The sequence below is a fragment of the Heteronotia binoei genome, chromosome 1 (assembly GCF_032191835.1).
Source record: "Heteronotia binoei isolate CCM8104 ecotype False Entrance Well chromosome 1, APGP_CSIRO_Hbin_v1, whole genome shotgun sequence".
Classification (NCBI taxonomy): domain Eukaryota; kingdom Metazoa; phylum Chordata; class Lepidosauria; order Squamata; family Gekkonidae; genus Heteronotia; species Heteronotia binoei.
The window spans coordinates 220,577,082-220,596,548 of record NC_083223.1 but is presented as its reverse complement, the minus strand read 5'-3'; the positions used below and the strand labels follow the sequence as shown (position 1 = coordinate 220,596,548).

Below are 19,467 nucleotides of genomic sequence, written 5' to 3'. Positions count from 1 at the left end.
TGACAAATTAAGTTTATTCCATTTTATCATATCTTCATCCATTTTACGCCATAGCTTCTCATAATTGTTTTTAAACAAGTCAATATTCTTCATTGTTATCTCCACACCCAAATATTTTACCTTAGAGGTAACTTCACAACCCGTTAGCTTCTTCAGTTCCTTTTGTTTGCTTACTTGCATATTTTTACATAAAGTTTTGATTTTTCTTTATTAATACACAGTCCCGCCAATTCCCCATATTCTTGTATTTTAGCTAACAACAAAGGTGTGACTTGTATGGGGTTTGCATTTATAAACATTATATCATCTGCAAATGCTCTATATTTGTAAGTAAATCCTTTAACTTTTAATACTTCTATTTCTTTATCTTCTTTGTTTTGCATCAGTAAGATTTCAAGAGTCATTATAAACAACAGTGGGGAAAGCGGACAGCCTTGTCTTGTACCTTTGCTAGTTATCATGTCTTCTGTAAGATCTGCATTTATACATAACCTTGCACGTTGTTCAGTATATATTGCTTTTATCATCCTTATAAACTTTTCCCCCAACTCCATTTTCTCCATTACTGCAAACATAAAGTCCCAATTTAAATTATCAAATGCTTTCTCTGCATCCGCAAAGAATAATGCTACTTCCTTTTCTGGATGTCTTTAATAATATTCTACAATATTTACAACAGTTCTAATATTGTCTCTTATTTGCCTTTTGGATAGAAACCCCGCTTGATCTTCCTTTATAAAATTTATCAAATATTGTTTAAGCTGTTCTGCCAAGATTCTTGTATATATTTTATAGTCATTATTTAATAGTGAGATTGGTCTATAATTTTTTACATTCGTGACATCTCTATCTTCCTTTGGAATCAACGAAATAACAGCTTCCTTCCATGTGTTTGGTATTTTCCCTTTTATTCTTATCATGTTCATCAATTTCTGAAGTTTCGGAATTAACTCCTCTTTGAAGGTTTTAAACAATTTAGCTGTATATCCATCTGGCCCAGGTGCTTTTCCATTTTTCATTGCATTAATTGCTGCTTCAATTTCTATTTTTTCAATTGGATTATTCAAGACTGTTCCCATATTTTCTGTTAAGGAACTCCTTTACATATTAGGCCACACACCCTGATGTTGCCAATCCTCCAAGAGCCTACAGGGCTGTTCTTACAGGGCCAATCTTGAAAGATTGGCTACATAAGAGGGGTGTGGCCTAATATGCAAGGGAGTTCCTGCTACAAAGAAAGCCCTGCCAACAAAAATAGACAACCTCAAGAGGGGACTGGATAAACAAATTTTGCTATTCTTACACAGTAAAAACCCAGCTGCAAAGTGTGTTATTTAGTCTGTGTGAACACACCCTATATCTGGGGCAGTGATGCTCTGTATTCTTGGTGCTTGGGAGGCAATAGTAAGAGGACTTCTGACCCTGCTGGTGGACCTCCTGATGGCACCTGGGTTTTGGCCACTGTGTGAAACAGAGGCTGGGTACAGACAGGCAGTTCTGTGCAACTGGGAGGTGTCTCAAATCGTGCTGCCCCAAAATGGAGCAGACAAATCCTGTTCACATAGTCCCATGAAAGGCATCTGTATATCATGCAGGGGGTGCTTTGGCGCATTCACATGGTTGTTGTGTGCCACCCCCTTAGTGCAGTTTAGGTTTCTTTTTTTCTCTTACATTTTTAGTGGCCATGCACTCATGTGCTTATGCACTCATGCACTCCACAGCAGTGATTTTTTTTTAAAGAATACCATTGAGCGTCTAGAGCAGATTGGCAGATTCACACCACCAATCTACCTTACTTGCATGTTCCTGCAGCCAGATGCCAGGAAACATGGGAGGGGTGCGGCAGAAGATTTTGCTACCACTTTCCTACTTGATTTATTAATCCACCTGGGGGAAGAGCCTATGTGGGCACAAACTGGCCATCTGAATCCAGCCAGATTGTTGGACTGGATGGGCCACTGGCCTGATCCAACATGGCTTCTCTTATGTTCTTATGTTCAGACTGCCATACCATCCTGTGCTACCTCAGGATGGATAGGCTCCAAATCTTAGCTCCTAACAGAGATGAACCAACTGATTATCAGCCCCTCAAATCAGTAACTCCCTAGCTCAGCACCATAACTGCACACTTCAGATGAATTCCCAGAACGTAATAACCTACCTTACTAATTACTACTGCTAACAGATAACTGAAGTCAAAGCTTTATGCCAAAAGAATGAAACACTTTGTTGTTATCCTCCAGTGGCACCTGACTGGCAACATACTCAAAAAGGAGATGGACAACTGAAAGTTACAAAGTAGCGGGTATCTACTGCCCTGTTCCTGCATATATACTCCTTATATATGTACTCTTTTAAAAATCAATTTTTAATCTTTAAGCCATCATGAGACTCTTTGTTGTTTTGACTACAGCATATTAACACAGCATACTCCTCTGGAATAAATAGTAAGATTATCCCCAACAGATGATAAAGAAGGAAAAAAATTGCAAAAAGTAACAAAACTCATCCATTTTTTATCCAAGAGCAGCAGCTCATTGCACGCATGCTCTCTGTCAAGTTAAGCCCAGGGGAATGTTTCTCACCCTCTCAAAGCCTTTGCTTGTCTTGTATAAATTCTGTATGAGATAAGGGAAGCTGGATTGTCACTGGAGCCAGCAACAGAACAGAAATTGCAAGAGGTGCTCTGTGAACAGTCCACTGGGAATGTCAGAAAAGAAAATTTTAGTCAGAAAAAATATATGTAACAGAAAAGAAATCTGTGTCCTGTCAATAAGTGATCTTGGTTTGAGGTGGGGTGAGATAAAGCATTCTCTGCTAAACTCAGTTACAACTTATTACATGTTTTATTGAATTGTTTAAATATTTTATATACCCTTATATTTTAAATGCCACTTTGATTTCTTGATGTTTAGTGTTGAAATGGTTTTTTATGTTTGCTGGCTTAGGGACCCTTTGGAATGGAAAGGTAGCACAAAAATGTTCTTAAATAAATAATACGTCTCAGGAGTAACATTCTTATTAGGAAAATATGTGAGGAGGAGGAACTCCCACCTGTCACAGCCCCAATCCAGATTCTTCCCCCACTCATGTACTTTATTACTGTGAATTTTAATACTGAGAGATCTGATCATGGACATCCGATGTATTATGCTGCTTGGCTCTCAGACACCACTAGACAGTAACCACAATTTTAAAAGCAACTTCAGTGAAATGCCAGGGGGAATTCTCTTTGTTATCAGCAAAAAAGTTGAACACTGTTTTCCATCCCTGACAAAGAATCACTTCTATTCTCTTGGAATAAACAGCCTTTTCAGGTTTCATTTCAAGATGTGGTGATGTTTTCTGGCTTTGAGACCTTTTTTAAAAAGTACTAGACAAATCCATGGTGAGTAGGTCTTACCAACAGCCATGACAGCAAAATGATACTAGGGTGGATCCAACCATCCTTCAAAAGGGCCAGCTTAAGGAGCCCTCTCCAACTTAAATGGTTCTTCTTCCAACAAAAGAGCCACTTAAACTGGAGGAAGGCTTCCAACTCTCCTCAGTGGAGTAGTAGGATACAGGTAAGTGGCAACACTCCATCATTATCACCTTCATGGACTGCTGTTAGAAACAGAATGCTATACTAGATGGACCCTGGTCTACAAGACAAGTCTCACACGCATGTTTTCTTAAGTTTCAAAGTTTCTAATTGTTGAAGTTAAGAACAACTTCTGTATGGATTACATTTGATCACATATGGATCACAGGGACATGAATACATTACCATCAGTTGCTTGAAGACTGTATGTCAGGCCCAAGGCCAGATTGCCCTTTGCTAGAAGCTCCCCAGCATCTTCCCCCAGGTCTATCACCATCTTGGCAAAATGTTCACCTTCTTCTAGCTGCAAGGATGAATTAATAAATAAACATTACTGAATAGCCCTTGCAATCACAAGCCTTTTTGACAATCCCAGTAGGGCATATAATCCCTTTGAGATGAACAAAATGTGAACAATACTTAGTTTATACAAAGGGTGCTGGTGGTCAAACTTGCCTGGAAACGCTATCTAGATGTGTGGCAGTATGCACTAACCTTTCAATTGTAGGAAACTGTATATCTTCAAACACTTCTAGGACTCTCAGGACCTGTTCTGGCCAGAGTTCATCCATTTTCAGGGATTCAGAACATTCTAAAGTTATAGATGCCTAACTGGGCAAGAGAACACACTATGCTCAAGAGCTGAATTCTGATCCAAGTGTTAGCCTGACAGCCAATGCCACAACCTCTCTACAAGTCTTCCAAGCACATCTCTTTTCCTCAGGATTGTTTTCCACTCCAGGGCAGCATGTATGTGGCAGGCAGAGATTCTGGACAAAGAGAGTGCAATGCCACAACTGGTTCAGTTCAGCTTGGAGTGTCATAAATTGTACCAGCTTACACCATATCCATGTTTGGTGTAGTGGTTAAGTGTGGTGTAGTGGTTAAGTGGTTAAGCCAGTTTGGTGTAGTGGTTAAGTGTGCGGACTCTTATCTGGGAGAACCAGGTTTGATTCCCCACTCCTCCACTTGCACCTTCTGGAATGGCCTTGGGTCAGCCATAGCTCTGGCAGAGGTTGTCCTTGAAAGGGCAGCTGCTGTGAGAGCCCTCTCCAGCCCCACCCACCTCACAGGGTGTTGGTTGTGGGGGAGGAAGGTAAAGGAGATTGTGAGCCGCTCTGAGACTCTTCGGAGTGGAGGGTGGGATATAAATCCAATATCATTATCATTATCATTTCCATACGCCTGAGGATGTTAGGCACAGGCACAGAGCCTGTTTTCTCTTTAAAGACAATGGCACCCTGAAAAGCTATAATTTGGAGATCTCAGGGTTAATTTACAGGCAGAACAGACAAAAGCTGAACAAAGCATGTCAGTAAGTGTTCTGAAGGTAGAAGAGGTGGTGCTAGTGGTGGAAGAAGCAAGGCATGGTTGAGTCTCCAAAGACATGCTTTATTAGCTTACAGGATAGATGGCATGGCTTGTCAGCAATAACCAGCATCAGCTCAGAACTAACAGTCAGGCAGCACAACACGGCATATGGCTCCAAGACCTGTCCTTATGAAGCTTTGCTTAGAGGATGAAGTTTTCTTCGAAGGTTTCCACTGAAATGGAACTATTTAAGGACCCCATGGAAAGGCATTCTGGATGCCCAGACTTGTCAATATCTTAGCAGTTTTGTCATCTCCTACATTCTATAAAGGTTAAAAATAAAGTTAAAAATAATTCATCATAGCATCTGAAGAATCATCTGACTCACAAAAGTTCACACTGGGATAAATGCTTTGAGTCTTTAAGATGCCACTGGAATTCTGTTTTATAAAAATAATTCAGCCTGCCAAAAATATGATTGCTAAAACACATAAACACACAACTTCAGGCAAGTCACTGTTCTCTCAACCCCTCAGCCCTGACATCTCTAATGTGGGCATAATAAAGTCAGACAATTGACTGGTTAAAAAAAAAAGATTTGGTCCTAGTCGAATATTGTCATGTAGTTTTAACACATTAACCTTGTTACTGCAACAAACAATACATAAGAACATAAGAGAAGCCATGTTGGATCATGCCAATGTTCCATCCAGTCCAACACTCTGTATCACACAGTGGCAAAAAAAACCCCAACCCAAGTGCCATTAGGAGGTTCACAAGTGGCTCTAGAAGCCCTTCCACTTTGCCCCCCCCCCACCCAAGCACCAAGAATACAGAGCATCACTGCCCCAGACAGTTCCAATAATATACTTTGGCTAATAGCCACTGATGGACCTCTGCTCCATATTTTTATCCAATCCCCTCTTGAAGCTGGCTATGCTTGTAGCCGCCACCACCTCCTGTGGCAGTGAATTCCACATGTAAATCACCCTTTGGGTGAAGATGTACTTCCTTTTATCTGTTTTAACCTGACTGCTCAGCAATTTCATTGAATGCCCACAAGTTCTTGTATTGTGAAAAAGGGAGAAAATTACTTCTTTCTCTGCTTTCTCTATCCCATGCATAATCTTGTAAACCTCTATCATGTCAACCCACAGTCGACGTTTCCCCAAGCTAAAGAGCCCCAAGCGTTTTAACTTTTCTTCATAGGGAAAGTGTTCCAAACCTTTAATCATTCTAGTTGCCCTTTTCTGGACTTTTCCCAATGCTATAATATCCTTTTTGAGGTGCAGTGACCAGAATTGCACACATTATTCCAAATGAGAATGCACCATCGATTTATACAGGGGCATTATGATACTGGCTGATTTGTTTTCAATTCCCTTCCTAATAATTCCCAGCATGGTGTTGGCCTTTTTTATTGCAAGCGCACACTGTCATGACATTTTCAGTGAGTTATCTACCACGACCCCAAGATCTCTCTCTTGGTCAGTCTCTGCCAGTTCACACACCATCAACTCGTATTTGTTGCTGGGGTTCTTGGCCCCAATGTGCATTACTTTGCACTTGGCCACATTGAACCGCATCTGCCACGTTGATGCCCACTCACCCAGCCTCAACAGATCCCTTTGGAGTGCCTCACAATTCTCTCTGGTTCTCACCACCCTGAATAATTTAGTGTCATCTGCAAACCTGGCCACTTCACTGCTTACTCCCAACTCCAAATCATTAATGAACAAGTTAAAGAGCATGGGGCCCAGTACTGAGCCCTGTGGCACCCCACTGCTTACCATCCTCCACTGCGAAGACTGCCCATTTATACTCACTCTCTGCTTCCTATTAATTAGAGTTTTTGATCCACAAGAGGACCAGTCCTTTTACTCCTTGACTCTCGAGCTTACTAAGGAGCCTTTGGTGAGGAACTTTATCAAAAGCTTTCTGGAAGTCAAGGTAAACAACATCTATTGGGTCCCCTTTGTCCACATGTTTGTTCACCCCCTCAAAGAACTGTAACAGGTTAGTGAGGTAAGATCTTCCCTTACAGAACCCATGCTGAGTCTTCCTCAGTAACTTGTGTTCATCAATGTGCCTACTCATTCTGTCCTTGATAATGCTTTCTACCAACTTTCTCGGTATTGAAGTCAGACTGACTGGCCTGTAATTTTCCAGATCTCCTCTGGAACCCTTTTTAAAGATGGGGGTGACATTTGCTACCTTCCAGTCTTCAGGAACAGAGGCAGATTTCAATGAAAGATTACATATTTTTGTCATGAGATCCACAAGTTCACCTTTGAGTTCTTTCAGAACTCTTGCATGTATGTCATCCGGACCTGGTGACTTATTAGTTTTTAATTCGTCAATCAGTTGTAGGACCTTCTCTCTTGTCACCTCAATCTGACTCAGGTCTTTCAACATCCCTTCCAAAATTAGTGGTTCTGGAGCGGGCAAACACTTCTCATCTTCCACAGTGAAGACAGGGGCAAAAAATGCATTCAGCTTCTCAGCCATTTCCCTATCCTCTTTCAGTAATCCTTTTACCCCTTGGTCATCCAAGGGCCCCACTGCCTCCCTGACTGGTTTCCTGCTTCTAATATATTTGAAGAAAGTTTTATTGTTGGTCTTTATGTTTTTTGCAATATGCTCCTCATAGTCCCTTTTTGCCTGCTTGATCACAGTCTTGCATTTGATTTGCCACAGCCTATGTTCCCTTTTATTAATCTCACTTGGACTAGCTTTCCACCGCTTAAAGGAGTCCTTCTTACCTTTTACAGCTTCCATTACTTTGTTTGTTAACCATGCAGGCCTTTTCTTATACCTGTTTGTGCCTTTCCTAACTTGTGGTATATATTTTATCTGAGCTTCTAGGATTGTAGTTTTAAATGGCCTCCAAGCTTCCCCAAGGGTTTTGACTGTATTTACCTTTCCTTTCAGTTTCCTCTTCACATGCCTCCTTATTTCAGAGAATTTACACCTTTTAAAGTTAAATGTGGTTGTGCTGGTCTTTTGGGGCAACTCTCTATTTATACAAATGGTGAAATCAATAATGTTATGGTGCAATCACTTTTACGTCTCTCACCAAGTCTTGGGCATTACTTAGGACGAAATCCAGGCTCACCCCGTCCCTGGTAGGTTCTGTGACCATCTGCTCCATAGCACAGTCATTGAGAGCATCTAGAAACTCAATCTCTTTTTCTCGACCAGAACACATATTGACCCAATCAATCTGTGGGTAGTTAAAATCACCTAGGTAAAATACTTTAATCATCCACAGGTCTGATATTCATGTCAGTTACAAAACCAGATTAGTTATCTGTTACTGGGAAACAATGACACTATTTTTTAATGGAATTAGGCAATTTAGCCTGGATCTAACCCCTTCCTGGAAAAGACAATAATAATAGGTAAAGTTGAAGGGAAAGAAAGAAAGAAAGAAAGAAAGAAAGAAAGAAAGAAAGAAAGAAAGAAAGAAAGAAAGAAAGAAAGAAAGAAAGAAAGAAAGAAAGAAAGAAAGAAAGAAAGAAAGAAAGAAAGAAAGAAAGAAAGAAAGAAAGAAAGAACATGAGGTGGATGGACTCTGAACTGAACTTTTTATTACGTTCATAGACCAATATAAAAACTATATCATATAAAAACCCTCCTAAAATACATACAATACAATACATAAAACTTTCCGCCCCTATAGAGGTCGAGGATAACTAAAATATAGTTTAACCAATTATAAAATCCAGAATCAGTTCAAATTAATATAAAATCCTTTAAATCAGAATATATAAAACCTAAAATTCAAACAGATCATACAGAACATGCAATTTCTTGTCTTTTAGTATGGAACTTCACAAGGTAATGGCAGAATTTAGCTATCTGTCTAGAGATGGATGGACTTGCATCCACCAAAAGTTTCTCCAAACACGCCCCCGTCCGCATCTGCTATTGGTTTAACTACAAACGGGGAAACAAACCTGTCCCTATATACTTGGTGAAATGGGCATCGAAAAAACATATGCGTCATCGACTCCACCTCTCCCGTAGCACAAGAACAGCGTCGATCTTCGTACGGAACTTTTCTATATTTCCCTTCTAACACTTTTGAGGGCATGGCTGCGCATCGCGCCAACGTAAAGGCTCTTCTGTGAGCTGATACCTCCAAATAATAAAAGTACTTGGCCATCCTCATAACATATTTAGTCTCAGTAGACGCCAAAAAAGAAGGGGCCTGTTCTAGATCATGGGGTCATGGTAGATAATTCACTGAAAATGTCAAGACAGTGTGCGTTTGCAATAAAAAAGGCCAACGCCATGCTGGGAATTATTAGGAAGGGAATTGAAAACAAATCAGCCAGTATCATAATGCCCCTGTATAAATCGATGGTGCGGTCTCATTTGGAGTACTGTGTGCAGTTCTGGTCGCCGCACCTCAAAAAGGATATTATAGCATTGGAGAAAGTTCAGAAAAGGGCAACTAAAATGATTAAAGGGCTGGAACACCTTCCCTATGAAGAAAGGTTGAAACGCTTAGGGCTCTTTAGCTTGGAGAAACGTCGACTGAGGGGTGACATGATAGAAGTTTACAAGATAATGCATGGGATGGAGAAAGTAGAGAAAGAAGTACTTTTCTCCCTTTCTCACAATACAAGAACTCGTGGGCATTCGATGAAATTGCTGAGCAGACAGGTTAAAACGGATAAAAGGAAGTACTTCTTCACCCAAAGGGTGATTAACATGTGGAATTCACTGCCACAGGAGGTGGTGGCGTCCACAAGCATAGCCACCTTCAAGAAGGGGTTAGATAAAAATATGGAGCAGAGGTCCATCAGTGGCTATTAGCCACAGTGTGTGTGTGTGTGTGTATATATATATATATATATATATATATATATATATATATATATATATATATATATATATATATATATATATATATATATATATATATATTTGGCCGCTGTGTGACACAGAATGTTGGACTGGATGGGCCATTGGCCTGATCTAACATGGCTTCTCTTATGTTCTTATGTTCTTAGATCCCTTTGTCTCTCTATATCACAGATTCTTTGTTTGATAATACTTTTTGCTTTGGCATTACTTTGCGTCAAGAGGTTTTCAAGTGAGAATCCTATACTTTCCAAATTGCTTTCAACCAACTGCAGCCACCTTGGCCTGTAGAGATCTTGAATTATTAGAGGAAAGAGGCCTTTTTTGTTTGTATAGACCCTTAGCCATTGGTATGCTGAAGATAACATAATTCTGGCCTCAATTCTCATTTGCCCAGTTTCTAGTCGCAAAAGGGCATTTGGCACACCTGGCGGGAGCTGCAAGATGTTACGCAGAAATGTAAATTGCACTTTCACAAGAGCCTGTAGTTTTTTAACCGAAATGCCCAGGTTAATACCATAGAGCAGTTGTGTTAAAACTTTATATTGGAACAGTTTCAGTGCTGCCGGAACATAAAAGCCCCCCTTAGAACGAAAAAATCTCAGGATACCATACATTGTTTTCTCAGCTTTCTCCACCCTCATATTACAATGTTCAATATAAGTGCCTGTATCCTGAATTACCATTCCCAAATTACCATTGTTACTTGTTCTATTTTCTCCCCTTTCATAGTCCAGTACCTCTTCTTGAATTTTTTACCAAATGCCATCACTTTTGTTTTTTCAAAATTTATTACCAAACGTTCATTTTCACAATACTTAACAAAGCTGTCTAATGCCCTCCGCATCCCAATAGGTGTTCTAGATAACAGTACCACGTCGTCTGCATATAGCAGTACTGAAAGGTGGCAAAGAGCCAGCTTTGGGGGGGTGTAATTTAATATCAGTCATATGTTCCACCATATCACTGATGTAATAATTAAAGAAGATGGGACCAAAAGACAACCCTGCTTACACCCTTCTTGGTTTTTATTGGTTCTGTGAGTAATCCCTGAGTATTGCATCTCACTCTAAGAAATGATTCTTCATGGAGGCCATGAATAAGAAATAAGAGCCTTTTATCAATATTGGAAGCTGCTAGTTTTTGCCACAATCGTTGCCTTGAGATGGAATCAAATGCTGCCTTTAAATCAATAAAAGCCGCATATAGAGTGGTTGCACCTTTACCAGAGTACTTCTCAATTAGCTGTTGCAATATCAGGCAAAAGAAAGAAAGAAAGAAAGAAAGAAAGAAAGAAAGAAAGAAAGAAAGAAAGAAAGAAAGAAAGAAAGAAAGAAAGAAAGAAAGAAAGAAAGAAAGAAAGAAAGAAAGAAAGAAAGAAAGAAAGAAAGAAAGAAAGAAAGAAAGAAAGAAAGAAAGAAAGAAAGAAAGAAAGAAAACATGAGGTGGATGGACTCAATAAGTGAAGCTAAGGTCTTCAGTTTGCATGACCGGAGCAAGACAGTAAACAATAGGATGTTTTGGAGGCTATTAATTCATAGGGTTGCTGAAAGTCAGAAGTGACTTGACAGCACTTAACACACACATAACCCCTTCCTAGCTATTAACATTACAACGCAATCAAAAGGCAAAACGAAACTTCCACAGCAGCTTTCTCAACTTTAGGACATATATGACTATATTTCACTACGATTTAATAATAAGCATTTAATGAGTTACATTTGAAAAGACTGGTGTGGAGGATAATAGGTGCTTAGCTTTCAGAGTTGTTGAAGAAGTTGCTGGGGGGCTTTTTCTACAATCAGCACAATCAAGAGGTAAAACTCTGCAGGTGGGGGGAATAGAGGTAGGGTTGCCAAGTCCAATTCAAGAAATATCTGGGGACTATGGGGGTGGAGCCAGGAGACATTAGGGGTGGAGCCAAGATCAAGGCTGTGACAAGCATAATTGAACTCCAAAGGGAGTTCTGGCCATCACATTTAAAGGGTCGGCACACGTTTTCAATTCCTTCCTTCCATAGGAAATAATGAAGGATAGGGGCACCTTCTTTTGGGGCTCATAGAATTGGACCCCCAGGTCCAATCTTTTTGAAACTTGGGGGTATTTTGGGGAGAGGCACTAGATGCTATACTGAAAATTTGGTGCCTCTACCCCCAAAAAACAGCCCCCCAGATACCAGCGGATCAATTCTCCATGATTTTCTATGGGAATAAATCTCCATAGGGAATAACAGAGTTCCCAGCAGACATTTCCCTCCCCTCCCCCCGCTTTCTGATGACCCTGAAGTGGGGGGAGGGACTCCAAACCGGGGGAACCCCTGCCCCCACCTGGGGATTGGCAACCCTAGATAGAGGGGTTACATATGTAAATATCCCACATAAAACATTGCTATGGATTGAAAAGGCCAAGGGAAAAGGCTCTAGCCAAGCAATCTCCTTGACATGCCATCCAAAGACTGAGAAGGAACAAGTGAAACCAATGTGAGGGGAAATGAGAAGCTAAGTTATATGTCCTTCTAGCTCTGTTCTGACTGACAGTTTCTCTCTAGGATCTCAGGCAGATAAAGATCTCTATCAACACCTTCCCCTTTTGACTCTTTAACCAGACTTACCAGGGCCTGAATCAGGGGCTTTCGGTACACAAAGCATTCTTGAGCAGCCCTTCTATAGCTGTTAAGATGAAATGCTGGCAGGGAACAGGCTCCTGCAAACTAGTGTGCTACAGGCATTAGAGTGTTGGGCAAGGATAGGGAAGATTCAGGTTAAAATCCCCCTTCAGCCATAAAAGTCACAAGATGACCTTAGTCCAGTCACGCCCTCTCTTTCTCTCTCACACAGGTTAATCTACCTCACAGGGCTGTTGTAAAGTTAAAACAGGGAAGAGGAAAACCATGTACACCACAAAGAATTCCTTGGAGACATGATAAAAATGTAATTGATTGCTTATGCTCTACATGGTTTTCGGGTCTTTGTTTCTGCTCTCATAACTGTAGATGGTGATATTAACAGAACAGGATGACTGACAGAAGGGATGATTTCCCTGTTTTAGGCCATGCTGGGATGACAAGCAAACGAAAGACTGGTTTAAGACATATGCTAAATCCGAGGCTTTCTTGGCTGTCATAGAAAGCAAGGGCAAGTTGTCAAACTTCTCCTGAGTGAAAGATGTTTGCACTAATAACACTCAGCAAGATACGCCAACAAACTGTGTTCAGTCACTGAAAAATACAATAACCTCTCTCCCCCTTCTTGCCCCTCCACTGCTATCATGATTAGTGAAAACTATGTATTTTGCTAGCAGCCTAACTCTTGAGGGCTGTTTCCATTGAAACAGAGGGATGCTGTTTCTAACTAACCCTGTTATTTTACTGTGGGTTTTGGAATGCATGTCTGAGCCAAGCCCATGGGCACACTGACAAGGGAGCAGGGAACAGCAGGTGCTATCCCCTGGCATACTGCCACCCAACTGGTATTCATCTGGAACCTCTTGGTGCGTTTTTCTGTTTTGTTTTTCGGGAGACCAAAGCCATGCACATTAAATCACTACCCTATAAAGTTAGAAACAAGAGCCCCTGCTATCGTCAACAGCAATTTAGCATATAGTTAGTAATGAGTAAATGGAGCAGAGGGGAAATGTCTAGGGTTTTTTGTTTGTTTGTTTTTAACAAAAAAACAGGGAAATGCCACAGAGAGCAAGAGAAAAGGATTAGCAAGATTAAACTCTAGCACCATGGCTTGTGCTTGCAGATTCATAAGGATATAAAACTAGAAAAGACTGGAAGGCCTCCTAGCCTGTCCCTACTTCCCAGACTGCAGCAAGATCCTATTAGGACAGTTTCACACACCATACAGCAGCAAATCCAGGTTTGCCACCAAATATGCATGCAATAATGAGCTGCAATCAGTCCCAGTTCTACCCCAAACCCATAAGAAAATGTCAAGCACCAGCATGCTTGTATGTTCACACTGTATTTGTAGACATACACTATAAACATCTTGGGTGTATGTCTAAGCAACAATAAGCATGAAGAGGGCCTAAGCCAGAAGTATTTAATGTCTGTTAAGGCTTCTCATCAGAAAAAACAAGTACTCAGTCCTTCTTAAACACAACAAATATAAAATAACCTTGAAGCTTATTTGCTTTGTTACGATATTCTCAAAAATTAGATTTGAAAAAAAAAATAGTTCCTTAACTCAAATGAAGACAAACTACTGTGAATACGTGTTGAAATACAGCTCTGCATTTTGCAATTGCCTTTATGTGGGGTTTGCTTGGGATTACAGTGAGGTTCTTACTACTGAAGCATCCCATTGGCAATTCCATAACAATTTCCGTGCTTTCACAAATTAGTCTCTCTGGCCACAGTTCAGCTAATGAGATCTGTATGCAGAAGGCAGCTTTTGTGTGCCTATTATTTGTTGCACCGCAGGCACCATCCAGAGGCATATTTAAAATATGTGTTGGAATGTGTAAGCAAAGCCCTCTCTGTGCACAGCACTGTTTTTATCTGGATGCACATTCAAATGCCCATCCCTTGTTCCAAAACAACAACCCATGCATAAGTCCTTTTTAAAAAAGCATAATATGGCATCAGAGTGTATCCTTCTAGTTGCCCATGCTTTTTTCTGACTTTTTTCCTGCAAGACACCATTTTAAAGCATATACAATTTATATCTCATAAGGTTAGATCACTCTGATTCTTGTCATGTGCAACAATTCAATGTGCTAAGCATGCATGCTAAAAACAAAAACACCATTGCTTCAAAAATAAGTGGGTCTAATTGACTTCTATTAATAATAAAGCCCTTGTAGCTAAGGGCTACTGAAAAGTCATTGTGAGGCATCAAAACCAAAAGAAAAATAATCATGATAACTATTTCTCTATTTATAATTGCTTTTCACAGACTTGCTTTTCCCCAAGTCTTTCTTACGATCTTGCTGAATTTTGCCACTTTGCTTCTGACTTATGGCAACACTATGAATTAATGAGCTGCAAAAATGTCTTCTATTGGATCTTAGGCACAGAGGGCTCCTATCAGGTCCCCAAGCAACTGGCTGTCATCTGCTTCCTTCTCCCTCTCTCTTCCTTCCTTCTGCATCACAGCTTGCTTTGCAAGGCTTGCTCAATCGCACAGGAGCTACAGAGCAAAACCTCTATTTTCTCCATTGACTGAGGCTCCTCTCTTGGAGAGGAAGGGGGGTTGATGCAGAGCTTGCTTTGCCAGACTCTCTCAATTTCACAGTAAAGCTACTGAGCCAAGCCTCTCCTCCTTCTTCTGGCTGAGGCTCCTGCCCCTCCTTGTCCCATGGGGAAGGAAAGAAAGAGCCAGAGCTTCCTTTGCCTAGTTCCCTGAATTCCATGGGAGAAATACAAAGAAAGTACCTTTAAGACTGAGTGCTAATGTTTTAAGTTTTTCTTTAAAAAAAATCTTTGTATTTGTCAGTGTCCTTTATAAAGTTTATATCTTCCCCTGCTCCGGCGGGGGAGGGCGGGATATAAATAAAATTTTACATTACATTACATCTCTGCTACATAATCTTAAATAGGTACACACATGGCCTGGCCCGACAAAATCTCATTAATGTCAGACCTGGCCCTTATAACAAATGTGTTCAACACCCCTGACCTAAAGCCTTTCCAAACCAGGGACAAAAACTGGCTTAACAGTCATCTTCCCTCCCCAGGGAATCTTGAGAACTAGAGTTTGGGAGGAGAGCAAGTGATCTTCAACAGAAAATTTCCAGCATCCTCATCAAAATAAAATCCTTAGAATTATTTGGAGGATGCTATGATAATTAAACATATATCGCAGATATGCCCTTTGTGCCTCTAAACCCACATCTTTTATGGATCAAGCTGTATTACTAACAGTGTATTGGACCAGAAAAAGAGAGAAAGATTGGTTCCAAACTCATGAAGGGTAGGTCTTCTCAATAACCTTCAGTAACAGTTGCTAAAACTGGGACTGTAATTTTTTTTTAAAATGTGTATCCCTGATTATCAGATGTTGGGGACAAGCAGATTTGCTATAGTGGACTTGATTAAGGAAAACCAAAGAATTAATATCAACAGGTATAAATGTAAAGTCTTAAATTGAGGAACAAAAAAAAAATCAAAGGCACAAGTATAGCAGAGGAGAGACATGGTTGTGCAGCAGTTCAAATGAAAAGGATTTAGGCATCTTACTCAATTACAAACTGAACATGAGCCAACTGCTAAAGAAGCTATTGCAATCCTGGACTACATCAACTGAATCATAGTGTCCAGATCACAGGATGCAACAATTCACTTTATTCTGCACTGGTCAGGCATCAACTGGAGTCCAGTTCAGTAACAGCTTGATTTGATTTGATTTATTTATTCAATATGAAATGTCCAGACAAGGGTAACCAGGATAGGAAGAAGTCTGAAAACCAAGCCTTACGTGGGAAGATTGAAGAGCTGAGCATGCTTATGTTTGGAATGAGAAGACTAAGGAGTGACATTATCTGAAGGCCTGTCACTTAATAGATGGAACATGAGGATGGATTTATCCTCAAGTTCCAGAGAACAGAACTAGACATGATGTGTGGAAATTACAAGGAACTAGATTTCAGCTAAACATTAGGAGAAACTTTCCTAACAGTAAGAGCTGTTCAGCAGGACACTTTAGAAGGTGCTGTATGTTCCCTCACTGGATGTCTTTTAGCAGAGGCTAAATGCTGAGCATGCTATAGATTAGCTGTTGAGCATGCTATAGATTAGCTACACTGAGCAACAGTTGGACTAGCTAATCTCTAAAACCCCTTCTAATTATTGAGCAAACAGCAGGGCATGACTCCATCATGCCCTGCTGGTACAAAATAAAAAGCTGATTTACGTTGAATTAGCCTATGCACCTCTCTAATGAATCGGCCTTGACTAGCAGTTGGTCTCTCCAGTGTCTCAAGTGGAGGCTAAATAAGATTATTTATGATCAAAACCAGCCAAAAACTGAACCAAGAACAATTAACATGCAAAGTGTTGACTCCACCACTGGACTTAGATCTGCCTGGCTACCTACTGCAGGGAGAAAAACATACTGATGGGCTACAGTCCAATCTAACTAGGCAATTAATGCATTTCTAAGGGCAATGGGTATTCCAAATAGCTGCTAAAAATCTTTGGAAATGTTGCTTCATTATAACTTTTAAAGCAAGTGATTCTCTCTTGCCCTGGAGGATTTTCATGAAAAGGTTCAAAACATGTGCCTGATGAAATTCCTGAAGCCACCTGTAGATTGAGAGCAATTTCTGTTTATGAAGAGGAAAAATTGTTAATCTCTATATCCCTAGAAGAGCAAAGAACAGCATAAGGTAATGCAATAGTTAAGTACATTTGAGGATTGAAGAGCAGATTTTCAAGCAAAGTACAGTTCCCCTGGAGAAAATGTAATTATTTATGTATTTAGAAGAAGAGTTGGTTTTTATACCTTGCTTTTTTCTTCCCTAAGGAGTTTCAAAGTGCTTACAATCACCTTCCTTTCCCTCCCCACAACAGGCAACCTGTGAGATAGGTGGGGCTGAAAGATTTAGAGTTCACCACTCTTAACCACTACAGCAATACTAACCACTATCATAACCACTATGCCACCTTTCCATCCAAACAAGTCTCCCAATAGCTTTTCCACCCCAATACAAATCTCAGTAAGCCCCCAGTGAGTGTTTTGGGAGGCAGACTCTATGGCATTATACTCTATTGAAGTCCCTCCCCCCCTCAAGCTCCCCCCCCCAAATCTACAAGAAGTTGCCAACTTGAAATTGGTATCCTATTTGCAACAGATAAGGCTGCCAACCTCCAGGTGGAGCCTGGAGTTCTCCTGGATTATGATTGCTCTCCAGACTACAGATGTTAGTTCTCCTGGAGCCTGGTGGATGTATTTTAGGGCACTGCATCCCTCCCCTTTCCAAACTCTGACCTCCCCCAGGCTCCACCCCCACACCTATAGAAGCTTCCCTACCCATAGCTGGCAGTTTATTTTATCAAATAAACTGAGAGTTTATTTTTCAAATATATCCCTGGCTTATGACTTAATGTTCTTTTCTGTGTCCAAAGAACAGTAAAATTCTGTGCACAAAGGCAGGGAAGTAAACTAAATGGTAGCTTGATTCGGAAGAGAGACTTCCTATCACTGCAAATATTAAAATTATGAGTAGTCAAAGCTATTAAAAAGATTAGGCAGTTAAGATTTAAGTATGGCTTCAATATGGTAAACTAACCAGGATCTAACATCATACTAAGAACTCACATTAGAGAGGGAGAGAACACATAGCTGGAGTTGTTTCATTTATATGTAGGTCATTCAACTTCCATTGACAAGAATCTCATTCTAATTTTATTATTGTGCAATGAGAAAGCACACAATAAACTTAATTACAGTATTTAGGAAAGAAGCTGTTCCAGGGCTGAAGTAGTGTGCATTGGTGCTGAACAATGTAGAGCTACCAACAAATGAATAAAGACCACGTCAAATTTACTTTTTAAAACTATAGTGGAAGTTTAGAGTGACATGATTAATTTTTGCCATATTCTTTTCTGGATTACTGGTGAGAGTATAAGACTCTGTGTACTTTAATCAGAATCAAAAACTATCTCCCTAGATTCCTTCAGACTCTAGCATGACCAAGCTGCATAAATTTATGGGTCCCAGTGCATCACATACAGAGCACAGCAATATATTCATTCAGTTCTATGGTATAAAACCAATGGGCTGTAATCTGAATCACAGCTGCTGAGTAAACAAAACCCTTACTCTCTTTCTGATATTGGTTTTGCTCAAAACCCAAAGGGGCTTCCTACTACAACCCCTTACTTTCTTCCATATTAATGAATGGTTGCCATTTATTCATAATGAGAAAAAGTAAAACTATAGTTGGCATCAAAGCTGTGATGGGTGGGAGAGACACATATTCACCATCAGCATATACACATACTTGTTTGATTATGTTCCTCTTACAATCTGCTCCCATAGTAATTCTCCTGTATTTAAAACATATCCAGGGGCATGTTTTAACAAACATTTAACAAAAAAACTCTGGGGAAAATAGGCCAAGGGCCCTTGCAAGATGGATATGGTAGAGAAACAGGAAGAAATACACACAAAATTGGTTAAATGGCATGAGATCCTGCGGATTATAACCTATTGCTCTAATGGGCAGACTTTTCCAGGATTTGACACATTTAATTATTGAAAATTTTATATGACCAATTTGCTTATTGTGCAAAGGGTACTTTAATTACACTTACATTCATTAGTCAAGTGAATAATTAATTAACCACAAAAATTAATGTATAGCATTAAATAGAGATGGAGCTGGCTATATTTGAATATGAATGTTAGCGCCACACAATATGTCCACATTTCATATATACCTAGTGGATTCCTATATACCTAGTGGATTCCAGGTTCCTTACAATAGAACGTGCTAGATCTCTAACTTTGGGCAGGGGAGTGAGACAGCACCATACTGCAGACAGAAGATGTCAAAGTAAGTGTGATCACTTCCTGGTGAAAAACCGGATCTCTAGGTGTATCTCAAGCAAAATAATAAGTCAATTGGTGAACCTATGAGACTGCCTTAAACCATAAGAACATAAGAGAAGTCATGTTGGATTAGGCCAATGGCCCATCCAGTCTAACACTCTGTGTCACACAGTGACCAAAAATACCCAGGCACCATCA

The 19,467-nt window shown here is 40.1% G+C and overlaps 1 protein-coding gene across 1 annotated transcript in view; it reads right to left on the bottom strand.

Annotated features, from left to right (window-relative positions):
• Positions 1–19,467, bottom strand: part of TTC7A (tetratricopeptide repeat domain 7A) — a 276,147-nt gene that overhangs the window by 150,504 nt on the left and 106,176 nt on the right. The window contains exon 12 of the mRNA XM_060247872.1: positions 3,770–3,887. Within this exon, the coding sequence (XP_060103855.1) occupies positions 3,770–3,887 (118 nt within the window). The remainder of the gene's footprint in view (positions 1–3,769; positions 3,888–19,467) is intronic.